At 35.7% G+C, this 14,281-nt stretch overlaps 3 protein-coding genes across 4 annotated transcripts; all 3 read left to right on the plus strand.

Moving 5' to 3' along the window:
- Positions 1–285: 285 nt before the first annotated feature.
- Positions 286–2,412, plus strand: LOC123894725 (uncharacterized protein At4g28440-like). The gene is made up of 2 exons (XM_045944781.1): positions 286–620; positions 2,062–2,412. Exons 1-2 carry the CDS (start codon positions 395–397, stop codon positions 2,250–2,252), a joined length of 417 nt encoding a protein of 138 aa, XP_045800737.1. The 5' UTR covers positions 286–394; the 3' UTR covers positions 2,253–2,412.
- A 2,221-nt stretch (positions 2,413–4,633) lies between these two features.
- On the plus strand, positions 4,634–8,153 carry LOC123894726 (myosin-4-like). Of its 2 annotated transcripts, XM_045944784.1 has the most exons (3): positions 4,634–6,094; positions 6,317–6,890; positions 7,800–8,153. In XM_045944784.1, the coding sequence occupies exons 1-3, from the start codon at positions 4,670–4,672 to the stop codon at positions 8,003–8,005; spliced, it is 2,205 nt and encodes a 734-aa protein (XP_045800740.1). In that variant the 5' UTR covers positions 4,634–4,669; the 3' UTR covers positions 8,006–8,153. The 2 variants fall into 2 exon arrangements, with proteins under 2 accessions (XP_045800740.1, XP_045800739.1); XM_045944783.1 differs by having other exon boundaries at positions 4,634–6,890.
- A 2,024-nt stretch (positions 8,154–10,177) lies between these two features.
- On the plus strand, positions 10,178–13,157 carry LOC123894727 (COP1-interactive protein 1-like). The gene is made up of 2 exons (XM_045944785.1): positions 10,178–11,894; positions 12,967–13,157. Exons 1-2 carry the CDS (start codon positions 10,223–10,225, stop codon positions 13,146–13,148), a joined length of 1,854 nt encoding a protein of 617 aa, XP_045800741.1. The 5' UTR covers positions 10,178–10,222; the 3' UTR covers positions 13,149–13,157.
- Positions 13,158–14,281: the final 1,124 nt, after the last annotated feature.

Genomic DNA, 14,281 nt, shown 5'->3' on the forward strand with positions numbered 1-14,281 from the left:
AAGAAAAAATTCATTTTTTTTAAAGTTGAAACAAACAGGCTTGTTTGTTATAGATTTTTTTTAAATAAATTCTTGTATTGTTAAATAATTTTATGTAAAACAATTTTACAAAATTTTTTTTATAAAAGTTTCAAATAAAAATTTGGTTTCAATAATTATTCTTAAATCGAAGAAGTATAATGTTATGTTTCAACAATTTAAATTGAGTTTGCTAGAACACGTGTTTCAACAAGCTTAACTAAGCCCAATTATTAGGCCCAATTATTAAATCCCCAAATCCAAAATCAAAAGCTAATAGAAACTAGGGTTAGGGTTTTTTCCAAGTTGATTCGTGCAATCAGCTTCGATCGATTGATTCTTTCAAACACGAGGCTGAAACGTAATCTGTGAATCAATGGCGACACAAAAGCGGAAACCAGTGTTCGTGAAGGTTGATCAACTGAAACCTGGAACAAATGGACACACTCTGACTGTGAAGGTGGTTAATTCTTCTCCGGTGAAGACTGTCCCTAACCGCGGTGGTCGATCGTCTCTGATAGCTTCTCGCCCAACGCGTATCGCTGAATGCCTTGTTGGAGATGAAACTGGAAGCATAATCTTCACCGCTCGCAATGAACAGGGTACATTTCTTGCTTTCAGTCTTAACTCTTAAGTTCCATTTCATAGCAGTAAGCACTTAGGACTTGGATGATTGCGTTTTGTTGATCTCTGATTCTGTAAATGTTGGAACTTGAAAGTAGATTGTTTTGAAAGTAGATTATTTTGATCTCTTAAGTTACATTTTTTCTTTTCGAGTTTTACTATGAATCACGGACACCGGACAGGTTGGCATCAATAATAATTTGAATAATTCAATGTAATCATAAATGTGGGTGTCGTGTCGGTGACACCAGGACACGCCTAATCCGAGGCGTGTCATAGTTTAATGTCTGTTAGAGAATTTAATCTTGGATACCTGATTGTATGCATATTGTGGATTGATATTAGATTGTATTCAAGTCTATCAATAGATGTGAGGAATGAGGTTAAAGTGATATTGTATTGTCTTATGGTTTCTGCCAATGTTAGCACTCGGTGCCCTAACTGAAGCTTCCCGAATAAGCTTTATGTAAACGATCGACTGTCTTTGTTGAAACATTATACCTTTTGGATCCCATATGTATCCTAGTTTTGTAATGATGCATCGAGTTGGCCCTATAATTTTCAATAGTGAGTGGGGCCTAAAGCAAACTTTATTATACGAGGCCTTTTTGTTTTACAATTTTTTTTTTGTGGATGCCTAAAATGTAAGGGCTTTAGTAGCCTTACCAATACCATTGGGCTGACCCAATAATGAGTGGGGCCTAAAGCAAATTTGATCATAAAAGGTCTTTTTGTCCGAGTATGAAGCCTTTTTGTTTTACAATTTTTTTGTTGTTGTTGGAGGCTTATAGCAAGGGCTTTAGTAGCCTTACCCTTTGGCTGGTCCTAGTGTTGCCCAAATTTGATTGATGGTATGGATAAATCCCTATTCAAGTGTTAAACCTATGGTGTTACGACGTGTTTGGCATTTGGTGAAAGTTTATAAATATTCTTTGCTGTCTGATTTGTCCATGACATCACTTGGTTATGATTGGAGGAGGAACAAAAATGTGTAGACAAATATGGTTGGCCTTGAGTTTTGTGCATGTGATGTTACTGTCATTTGAAGTCTATATAGCAAGAACGGTAGACAGTAGAAACACTTGTTTTTGTTTGGTATTCTCTGATTTTGGTCCGTTCTCGTGTGTTATGGTTGTATTGTTACTATACTCTTTTGCTCTATTCTTTGCACATCTTTTTGAGCTCTTTTGCTCTATTCTTTGCACATCTTTTTGAGCTTTGTTTAACTGCTCTTGTTTCATGCTCTATTTTTTTGAAGATGATATCAGTTCAGCATGTTCAAAGGGTATAGTAATTTAATTAATTATTGAAGTTATCAAGTTGATACATTCTTTGCACACCTTGTGCTTGTTTTGGATGAGGATAACAGTTTGGCGCAGTTGTATTATAATGATCATTAATCCATTTATTTTTATGCAGTGGACCTCATGAACCCTGGTGCAACTATAATTCTGCGTAATGCCAAGATTGACATGTTCAAGGGATCGATGAGGCTGGCAGTTGATAAGTGGGGACGTATAGAGGTCACAGAACCTGCAAATTTTGAAGTTAGAGAGGATAACAATCTTTCATTGATTGAATATGAATTGGTCAATGTCGTTGAGGAGTGATTTTAGCTTCTGAAGTAAATCTTTCGAATTTCAAGGGGTTCCAATTTTTTTAGTTTGACCATTGAACAATTGACTGCTGTGCAGATTCTTATATGGTACAGTCTTTCTTATTTAGTCTTAACATTGCTGTGGTTAATGCTAAGATTTTCATTTTAGGTAATCTTTATAATCGATGATGCTTGTGCTTATGATGCAACCGTAAATATTGTTAAATATTTACTTACTAAGTTAAAGTGTATACAGTTCTCTTTGAGAAAATCACCAGGCTTTCTCTACAAATGCATTTGTGAAGGGCATGTGTTATTGTTCTCGTAAATGACACACTATTTTTAATCGTAGCATAAAATAAGTCAAGTTTTGGTTGGAGGAAGAGAGTTTGACAAACATGATTTTTAAAATTGATTTGTTTCTAATTAAGCTTGAAGTAAGGTGTGTTTTAAAAGTTGTATAAATTCTACTTTTATAAGTAATATTATTAATTAAAATCAATCGCGGTAAAGAAAAATAGGGAGTTTGTATCCTCTTCTGCCTTAATTTGACCTGTCACCTCTCTTGCCTTAATCTAATGACTGAGATCGTAAAGAAAAATAAAGTTAGCGAATATATTGGCTTGATGGAAATTAAGGCTTTGTATATGCAGAGTCGATTTTAAATGTTGCATGTAGTCATGAGTTACTGCAACCCTATTTGCTTCTCTATACACATGCTTCAATTGAACTTCAATGCCTTGCTCGATTAACTCCCGAATCTTTTGCACCAATCTTCTACTGCGGATGCTGTCATTCTTTGAACTTGTCAAACATTGCAGTACCTTAGAATCAACTTGAACCTCGATCCTCATTATATTTCTATCTTTTGCTATATTCATTCCTTCAAGAATTCCCCATAATTCTGCAATAAATGCGCTATATGGACCCAAGGCTTTCGCAAAACCATATACCCAAGACTTCCATTTTTCACAGCTCCATCAGTATTCAAACTTAGATATCCTTGTTGCGGGCGCATCCATTGAACCTGAACTGCAACACGTTGACTTGCTTCTGTTTGAACTCCACTTATGGCACAAACTTGATAGTCTTGAACATATTGTATTTTTGGCTAACTGGATAAAAGGTCTTTGATATGTATCATCGTGGACAACCTTATTCCTCCATTGCCAAAGGAAATAATATGTGGTAGCCCAAACATTCTTCCATTCTAATTGCTCTATTTTCCATCCAGTAGTAATGAGGTTAACACTCACCCGATCTTAAAGTCTCCAACAAAGAACAAATGTCTTGCCTCTATATGAAGCAAGTGAGTCCACAACATAGAAGGTAGTTTGCAATCTCTTAGCATGCAAGATTGATTCTTCAGTATGTTTGCTCATCTACTGATCATTTTGTTAGTAGGTAATCGACCATGCGCAATCCTGCCACGCAAAACACCTGACTCTTTCCGGTACACTGAGTTTCCAAATTGTCTTCCATATAGGTGCAGCTTCCATAATGTGAAATCCACATATCATCTTGTAGGCAATTGATATGGTAAAGTTGCCTTTCAGATCACTTATCCAGGACTGCATATCAGGACCATCTTCCATACAAGGTGGAGGAATAAGTTTAATTTTTTCTATAATACTTCCAGGTAGCAACAATTTTTTTTTTTGACAATGGTAGCAACAATTCTATATCCGCCAACTTCCACATATTTGTTTTCAATATTATGTTTAACCACATAAAAATTTGACTTTACTAGTGTCCGGAATATTCATGCCTCCAGATTTGTAATGTTAGCGAATTTGAGTTTTAGTCCCAAAAAAAATTCTTTCATTTTATCCATGTAATTTTAAATTACTTTGATTTTAGTCCTAAATGTGACCATATCACATAAAAACGTCGATATGGTCAGAATCTACTAACTGGACCACTGCCACGTGATCAGAGGGTGCAAATTTGACAAATTGCAGAAACAAAAATCAAAATTCGCACAAATTAGAGTGATAAAAACCAAAACTTGTTCAATTGCTAAAACCAAATTTAAAATCCAGAAATGTGAAAAATCCATTCTCCTAATCTTTATCTTTTTACTATGTCGCAACCTTGAACTTTAACCTATTTTAACATATTTTTATAAGAACTAATTTGAACTTTAACATATTCCTAGGACTAAAATAAAACATAAAGACCAAAATCAAAATTTGCAAATACCATTTTCATATTTAAGGAAAAAAAAAAAACAAACTAGTAGTATCATTTTTCAAAAATCTTACAATCTCTTCCACAATTTTTACTTTGCTTTAATACATTCATGAATGAATTACCGACAAAAATGCAATGTATGCCTTAATTTTTTTGGGTGTACCCAAATTAGATACGAAATTTGAATTTGAACAATTGAACTCCTGAACAGAGAGGATTGAAAAGAGGGAACAAAAAATGGCCAATAACGTAAACCCTCTGTTAGGGTTTCTAACCCTCCAGAACGAAATCAACGCTGCCGGCGCAATCAACGACGGCGAGGTGGAACATTGTGACGACGATGCAGGTCCTGATATTCCGTTCACCGACGAAGAAATCTCTCAATGGTCAAATCCATGGAAGCACACTCTCATCGTGAAAATCATTGGTAAGGAAAATGTTAGCTTTCAAGCATTAGAAAATCATCTTCAACGTTCTTGGACCAGAAATGGAACTATCAAAGTAACAAATATGGAAGATGGTTTCATTTCTGTGGATTTCACAGCTGAAGATGATTACAATTATGTCCTTTTTGAGGGACCTCGGAAGGTGGCTGAAGATTGCTATCTAGTGCTACAACGTTGGAGACAGCTTTTTTCGCTAACCGATGAAAAAAGGGTTGTTGTTTGGATTAGAATACTCAAGCTTCCTATGGAACTTTGTAATCCAAGTTTTCTTTGGAGGATTGGATCAACTTTGGGAGTAATGTTGAAGGTTGATGATAGGTTAAGTTGTTTACACAAATTCGCGCGAATATGTGTGGAGTTAAATTTGAGTAGACTTTTGGCGTCTCATATTATGATTAGGGGGTACCGAGTTAATCTTGAATATGAAGGAATTAGTGGTGAAAGAATTAACGAAGCGCGTGAGAAAATGCAGGGGAGAATTGAAGAATTTGTCGCGAAGGAAGGGCAAATTTGTTTAATGGAGGACTTGAATGGAGAGTGCATGCAAGAAGTTAAGACAAAAGAGTTAGAACTTTGTCACGTGATAGAGCTGAAGAATGATTTGGTATTTAAACAGAAGTATCTCCAAAGCCGAATGAAGGAGCTTGAGTCAAAAGAGAAGCAACATGAAGACCGAGTGAAGAAGCATGAATCGAAAAAAAGAGAATTTGAAGGTCAAGTGAATGAGCTGGTGAGTGATTTGTTATCACAACAGAAGCATTTCGAAAGCTGGATGAAGGAGTTTGAGTTAAAAGAGATGCAACATGAAGACCAGGTGAAGGAGCATGAATCGAAAACGAGAGAATTCGAAGGTCAAATGAGGGAGCTAGAATCTAAAAAGAAGCACTTTGAAAGCCAAGTGTTGGAGCTGGTGAGTGATTTGGTATCACAACAGAAGCATTTCGAAAGCCGAATGAAAGAGGTTGAGTCAAAAGAGAAGCAACATGAAGACCAGGCGAAAGAGCATGAATTGAAAACGAGAGAATTTGATGGCCAAGTGAAGGAGCATGAATTGAAAACGAGGGAATTTGAAGGTCAAGTGAAGGAGCTAGAATCTAAAAAGAAGAACTTTGAAAGCCAAATGACGGAGCTGGTGAATGATTTGGCATCACAACAGAAGCATTTCGAAAGCCGAATGAAGGAGGTTGAGTCAAAAGAGAAGCAACATGAAGACCAGGTGAAAGAGCATGAATTGAAAACGAGAGAATTTGATGGCCAAGTGAAGGAGCATGAATTGAAAACGAGGGAATTTGAAGGTCAAGTGAAGGAGCTAGAATCTAAAAAGAAGAACTTTGAAAGCCAAATGACGGAGCTGGTGAATGATTTGGCATCACAACAGAAGCATTTCGAAAGCCGAATGAAGGAGGTTGAGTCAAAAGAGAAGCAACATGAAGACCAGGTGAAGGAGCATGAATCAAAAAAGAGAGAAACTGAAGATAGAGTGAAGGGGTTGGAATCTATAAAGAAGCACATTGTAAACCAAGCAAAGGAGGTAGAGTCAAAATATTGCCAATTTGTAGGCCAAAGAGAAAAGTTTATATCAAAAGTGAGAGAATATGAAAGCCAAATGAAGATGTTGGTATTGAAAAAGAAGCGTTTCAAAATCCGAATGAAGGCGCTTGAGTCAAAAGAGAAGCTGCTGGAATCTATAAAGAAGCACTTTGAAAGCCAGGTGGAGGAGCTCGAATCAAAAGAGAGGCAATTGAAAGAACAAGTTAAAGAACTTGAGTCTAAAGAGAAGCAACTTGATGACCGAGTGAAGGAGTTCGAATCAAAAACGAGAGATTCTCAAGGCCGGGTGATGGATCTGAGACCGGAAACCGATGGACACACTCTAACGGTGAAGGTTGTTAGCTCTGAACTTGTGAAGACTATCTACAGCAGCAATAGCGGTGAATTGTTGTCCCGCACCGCTGAATGCCTTGTTGGAGACGAAACTGGAACCATAATCTTCACTGCTCGCAACGAACAGGGTACGATCTTTTGTGTGTGTTTTCTGTTTAACGTTGCATTGTGTTTATGTGTTTGTGTACGATTTAAGTGCTATTGGATATGTAATGTTGTTGACTTGTAGATAGAATTACTTTCAGTCTTAAGTTCGATTTCCAAGCACTTAGGACTTGAAATTGTTTTTAAGGCATGTGAAAGAACCTATCTTACTTCAATGAAAACTTTTTGTTGTTCACTGTTTGTCTCGATGATGGAAATAGATTACTTTGATTTAAAACTTGTTGATTTTATATGGTTTTATTGTCTGTCGGTAAAGAATTTAAACTTGGGGACCTGGTTTTATGAATATTGTGGATTGTGAGATATTAATACACATTCAAGTATATTAACAGGATGAGAGGAATTAGGTGAAAGTGATACTCAGTGCCATAATTGAAGTTTTCCTGAATCAGCTTTGTAGAAACATCATAACTTTTGGAGCCCATCTATATTGTCCATAATGCCACCATGTCAGAATAACATAGCGGTGGTAGGGTTTGGCGCAATGCTTTTTTCTGTTTTTGAGCAATTACACTTTATTTTAGTCTTTCCAACAGTGGCTATCTCCCACTATACCGCTATAATTTAGGGGGTCGGTGCTATGCGACATTATCTGGGATTAACAACATAGAAGCCATATGATATACAATGATGCATCCATAGAGATACCAAATTCATTGAATGGTATCAGTAAATTCCTATACAGTGATTCAAATAGTGTATTTGCACGCCACGTAAAAGTTAGTGTATAGTAAGTGGCCCTGGATGTTACATTTTATATTCCTTAACACATCTTATTGTGCTTTGTTCAATAGTTTCTTGCTTGTTTTGGAAGAAAATATCTCTGGCTTAGTTGTATAATAACGATGATTAGTCTGTTTACTTTTATGCAGTGGACCTCATGAAACCTGGTGCAACAGTAATTCTGGATAATGCTAAGATTGACATGTTCAAGGGACGTATGAGGCTGGTAGTTGACAGGCGGGGAGATATAGAGGTCGCAAAACCTGCAAATTTTGAAGTTAGAGAGGATAACAATCTTTCATTAGATAGATATTTTGGTACATTGATGATAAATGATAAGTGGTACGGGCTGTAGCTTCTGAAGCGAAATCTTTCGAATTTTTCAACAAGTTCCAGTTTTTAGTTTGATCATTGAACAATTGACTGATGTGCAGGTTATTATATGGTACAATCTTTGCTTATTTTTAGTCTTAAGATTGCTGTGGTTGATGCTAAGATTGACATTTCAGGCCATTTTTGAAAATTGATAATCCTTGTTCTTATATATGACGCAACCATAAATATTTACAGTTCTCTTTGAGCAAACCACTAGGCTTTCCCTGCAAAACGCATTTTTGAAGGCATCAAGTATGTGTTTGGATGCCTTGATAGACACTTGATTTTAAATGAAATTGATTTGGTAACTAGTATTTTTTGAACGAAGCGGTTTATTTTTGAAAATTCAAGTTTGTAGAATTTACAATTTAGTGTTAAATTTTCGGTTACATGCAATTTTTTGCACTTACCAGTAACCTGATGTTTAGAATCATAACCAAATCTAGTCAAACAGATTTCAAGCTGCAGAAATGCGTCCTTAGACTTTAGATTAATTTATTATCGGCATCTTAGCAAGAGAATTAACAATGGTGCATTTTTAAAATCAGTTTTCTATGGATGTATTTATAATTTTTTAATTCATTTACAATCTAAGTTCGGTATTGACTTGGGAGTTGGGAGTGTCCTCCTCCTAAGGTCTCAGGTTCGATTCTTACTGGTGTCAATTTGAATGGACTAATTTAGCTTCTTCAAAAAACGATAGAGCAATGCTATTTAGTAAGAATAATTTAACAAAGAGAAGAATTCACAAATTTAGGGAATTTGACCAATTAGATTTTAGCTATCATACAATGGGTAGGGCGTCGTTATCATTTGGAAGAGTGACATGATGCCACATAAGATTCTTCTCTTTCTTGCAAAAGAAATTTCTTACTAATTACTCCCTCCGGTTCTTATTATAAGAAAAAATTTGCGTTTTAGATTAATAGAATATTTTATGTATCTAGACCATATTATGAACTAGATACATCAAATATTCTATTAATCTAGAAAACAAAATTTTTCTTATAATAAGAACCGAATGGAGTAACATTTTCCTTTAAGGTATTGTAAGTACGACTCATGGTAAAAGGCGGTATAGTATGCGATTGATTAGCTTACATACAAGCATATATACATATTAAATTTATTTCAAAAATCATATAAATGATGAATTTTGATTGATTAACAAATAGTAAGGGTCTTTAGAGCTTCATATGGTTATAAATTTTGAACTCAACTAGTTCAAAATTTTAAATAGATCTTTCATAAAAAAATAGTCAAAACACCATTTTAGTTATTGAAAGTATAATTAGCGGTCACATTGGTACTTAAATATATCAAGATTACAAGTGTATCGTTAGTGTCTCTTTCGTGAGTAATTTTATGGATTAAATTGACTAACGAAAAATACTTCTAAAAACTAAATTAACAATCTAAAAACAAATTTGAAGACAAAAATGAATAATACAGTAAAAAAAAAATTCAAATATTTCAATTTCTTAATACCAAAATTAGGTTTGAAATTTGAACTCTGAATAGAGAGGATTCAACAGAGGGAAAAAAAATGGGCAACAACGTAAACCCTCTGTTAGGGTTTCTCACCCTCGAGAACGAAATCAATGCTGCCGGCGCAATCAACGATGATGCAGGTCCGGATATTCCGTTCACCGACGAAGAACTCTCTCTCTGGTCAAATCCATGGAAACACACTCTCATCGTGAAAATCATTGGTAAGGAAAATGTTAGCTTTCAAGCATTAGAAAATCATCTTCAACGTTCTTGGATCAGAAATGGAACTATCAAAGTAACAGATATGGAAGATGGTTTCATTTCTGTGAATTTCACAGCTGAAGATGATTACAATTATGTCCTCTTTGAAGGACCTTGGAAGGTGGCTGATGATTGCTATCTAGTGCTGCAGCGTTGGAGGCCGCTTTTTTCGCTAACCAATGAAAAAAGGGTTGTTGTTTGGATTAGAATACTCAAGCTTCCTATGGAACTTTGTAATCCAAGTTTTCTTTGGAGGATTGGATCAACTTTGGGAGTAATGTTGAAGGTTGATGATAGGTTACGTTGTTTACACAAATTCGCGCGAATATGTGTGGAGTTAAATTTGAGTAGACGTTTCGCGTCTCATATTATGATTAAGGGGTACCGAATTAATCTTGAATATGAAGGACTTTGTGTTGAAAGAACTAACAAAGTGCGTGAGAAAATGCAGGGCAGAATTGAAGAATGTGTCGAGGATTTTGTAGCGAAGGACGGGGGGATTTGTTTGACGGAGGGCTTGATTGGAGAGCGCGTGCAAGAAGTTAAGACAAAAGAGAAGTATATCGAAAGCCGAATGAAGGAGCTTGAATTAAAAGAGAAGCAACATGAAGACCGGGTGAAGGAGCATGAATTAAAAAAGAGAGAATTTGAAGGCCGAGTGACGGAGCTGGTGAGTGATTTGTTATCACAACAGAAGCATTTCGAAAGCCGAATGAAGGAGTTTGAGTTAAAAGAGATGCAACATGAAGACCAGGTGAACGAGCATGAATCGAAGACGAGAGAATTTGAAGGTCAAATGAGGGAGCTAGAATCTAAAGAGAAACACTTTGAAAGCCAAGTGATGGAGCTGGTGAGTGATTTGGTATCACAACAGAAGCACTTTGAAAGCCGAATGAAGGAGGTTGAGTCAAAAGAGAAGCAACATGAAGACCAGGTGAAGGAGCATGAATCGAAAACGAGAGAATTTGACGGTCAAGTGAAGGAGCTAGAATCTAAAAAGAAGAACTTTGAAAGCCAAATGACGGAGCTGGTGAATGATTTGGCATCACAACAGAAGCATTATGAAAGCCGAATGAAGGAGGTTGAGTCAAAAGAGAAGCAACATGAAGACCAGGTGAAGGAGCATGAATCAAAAAAGAGAGAAGTTGAAGATCGAGTGAAGGAGCTAGAATCTATAAAGAAGCACTTTGAAAACCAGGCAAAGGAGTTAGAGTCACAATATTACCAATTTGTAGGCCAAAGAGAAAAGTTTATATCAAAAGTGAGGGAATATGAAAGCCAAAGGAAGGCGTTTGTATTGAAAAAGAAGCTTTTTAAATTCCGAATGGAGGAGTTTGAGTCAAAAGAGAAGCAACATGAAGGTCAGGTGAAGGAGCATGAATCAAAAAAGAGAGAATTTGAAAGTCAGGTGAAGGAGCTAGAATCTAAAAAGAAGCGCTTTGAAAGCCAAATGATGGAGCTGGTGAATGATTTGGCATCACAACAGAAGCATTACGAAAGCCGAATGAAGGAGGTTGAGTCAAAAGAGAAGCAACATGAAGACCAGGTGAAGGAGCATGAATCAAAAAAGAGAGAAGTTGAAGATCGAGTGAAGGAGCTAGAATCTATAAAGAAGCACTTTGAAAACCAAGCAAAGGAGTTAGAGTCACAATATTACCAATTTGTAGGCCAAAGAGAAAAGTTTATATCAAAAGTGAGGGAATATGAAAGCCAAAGGAAGGCGTTTGTATTGAAAAAGAAGCTTTTCAACTTCCGAATGGAGGAGTTTGAGTCAAAAGAGAAGGTGCTGGAATCTATAAAGAAGCACTTTGAAAGCCAGAAGGAGGAGCTCGAATCAAAAGAGAGGCAATTGAAAGAACAAGTTAAAGAACTTGAGTCTAAAGAGAAGCAACTTGATGACCTAGTGCAGGAGTTTGAATCAAAAGAGAGAGATTCTCAAGACCGAGTAATGGATCTGAGACCGGGAACTGATAGATACACTCTAACGGTTAAGGTTCTTAGCTCTGAACTGGTGAAGACTATCTACAGCGATAGCAATGAATTGGTGTCCTGCACAGCCGAATGCCTTGTTGGAGACGAAACTGGAACCATAATCTTCACTGCTCGCAACGAACAGGGTATGATCTTTTGTGTGTGTTTTCTGTTTAACCGTTGCGTTGTGTTTATATGTGTGTGTACAATTTAAGTGTTATTGGATATGTAATGTTGTTGACTTGAAGATAGAATTACTTTCAGTCTTAAGTTCCATTTCTAAGCACTTAGGACTTGAAATTGTTTTTAAGGCATGTGAAAGAACCTATCTTACTTCAATGAAAACTTTTTGAGTTTTTGTTGTTCACTGATTGTGTCAATGATGGAAATATTACTTTGATTTAAAAATTGTTGATTTTATATGGTTTTATTGTCTCAGCGTCAGAGAATTTAAACTTGGGGACCTGGTTTTATGCATATTGTGGATTGTGAGATATTAATGCATTCAAGTATATTAACAGGATGAGAGGTGTCATGTTAAAGTGATACTATCTTATGGTTTCTAACAATATTCAAGAGTCAGTGACCTAACTGTAGTTTTCCTGAATAAGCTTTGTAGAAACATCATAACTTATGGATCCCATCTATATTGTCCATAATGCTGCTATAGCAGAATAACATAGCGGTGGTAGGGTTTGGCGTGATGCTTTTACCCTGCGAGCCACCGCCAGTAATAGAGGTTGCCCGTCTGTTATGTTCTTCTTCTTTGTTTAAGTTTTATTGCTTTGTACTTTAGGTTCTTTAATTATTAAGTATGATGGTCTCTTTAATTGTGTAGTTTTCTGTTTTTGACCATTTACTCTGTATTTTAGTCTTTGCAGTAGCGGCTTTCCCACTATCCGCTATACTGCTATAACATTTTAGGGGGTCGGTGCTACGCGATTCTATCTGGGATTAACAACATCGGAAGCCATATGATATATCCCAGCTGCAGCATTGCAATGATGCATCCATAGAATTACCAAATTCATTGGATGGTATCAGTAAATTCCTATACAGTGATTAAATGTTAGTGTATCGTAATTAGCCCTGGGTGTTACGTTTTATATTCCTCAACACATTTGTGCTTTGTTTAATAGTTTCTTGCTTGTTTTGGAAGAAAAATCAGTTTGGCTCAGTTGTATTATAACAATGATTAGTCTGTTTATTTTAATGCAGTGGACATCATGAAACCTGGTGCAACAGTGATTCTGGAAAATGCCAAGATTGACATGTTCAGGGGATCTATGAGGCTGGTAGTTGACAAGTGGGAGGGGGGAGATATAGAGGTCACAGAACCTGCAAATTTTAAAGTTAGAAAGGATAACAATCTTTCATTAGATAGATATTCGGTACGTTGATGAAAAATGGTTGTAGCTTTGAAGTGAAATCTTTCGAGTTTTTCAACAGGTTCCAATTCTTAGTTTGATCATTGAACAATACTGCTGTGCAGAATATGGTGCAGTCTTTGCTTATTTTTAGAATGAAGTGACCGCGGCACCGGAGGCGGTTGAGGAAAAAAAAAACACAAAAAGATGAAAATTGTTCAGTGTTGTTGTAGATTAAGAATGAAGTAGAAGAAAATAGTTTTGAAGAAGAAAAAAAAAGTTGAATGTTATTTTTTTCGGTATTCACGTGAAATGAAGAGAAAAAAGGTAGGTATTTTTATCGTTGTTTAAGGTAGAGAGAGGTTTGTGTCAACAATCAGCACACAAAATAATTAATTCATATCTAATACCAATAAGACTTCAAAATAGTCGGGGTTGACCCTGGTTGTCATACCATCAATTAACGTCACTTCAATATATGTAACATTTGAAGTTAGCATATGGATGAAAGGTCTAATTTCTATTACTTTGATTGAATTATTTGTAACGGCATATTTACAATGTGGTGATCAATTGGATATTTAATTAAGTAACATCTATTTTTTTTATTGACCTCTTATTTCTTTGTGTTAATCCTAAATCACGGTAGATCAAATTAAGACTTTTGATTAGATTGTTTATTAAGTGTAAAGATCAATCTAAGAAGAGAAGAATGATATCACGCTACACTAATGCAAAACTAATACGCAAGCTATTCTGTTTTCAATAACTAAATTAAACGATGATTACACATTAAGTTGCCTATTTCCTCTAATAGAGTTAACCTATGAAGCACGAACACCGCGACACGACACGCACACCACAACACCGTTAATGTAAAAAATATAGGACACCGACACCGCTACATATTTATAAAACATATAAATTGAGAATCAAAATATATACACGTAAATATAATTTAAGCAAGTTATTTTTTAAAAAAAGTTTTAAAACAAGATATGATAGTATTTTACCTTTATTTGTCCATCTACGATCGAAAAAACTAAAAATATCGTAATCAAAATGTAATGTCTTCAATCCCTCATTGATCAATATTGTTGTTTCTACACATCTTTAACTCTTGTAGATATGTCTGATATGTGCCTAAGGAGAGTATAAGCAAAGAA

Source organism: Trifolium pratense, linkage group LG7 (genome assembly GCF_020283565.1).
Source record: "Trifolium pratense cultivar HEN17-A07 linkage group LG7, ARS_RC_1.1, whole genome shotgun sequence".
In the NCBI taxonomy this organism is placed as follows: domain Eukaryota; kingdom Viridiplantae; phylum Streptophyta; class Magnoliopsida; order Fabales; family Fabaceae; genus Trifolium; species Trifolium pratense.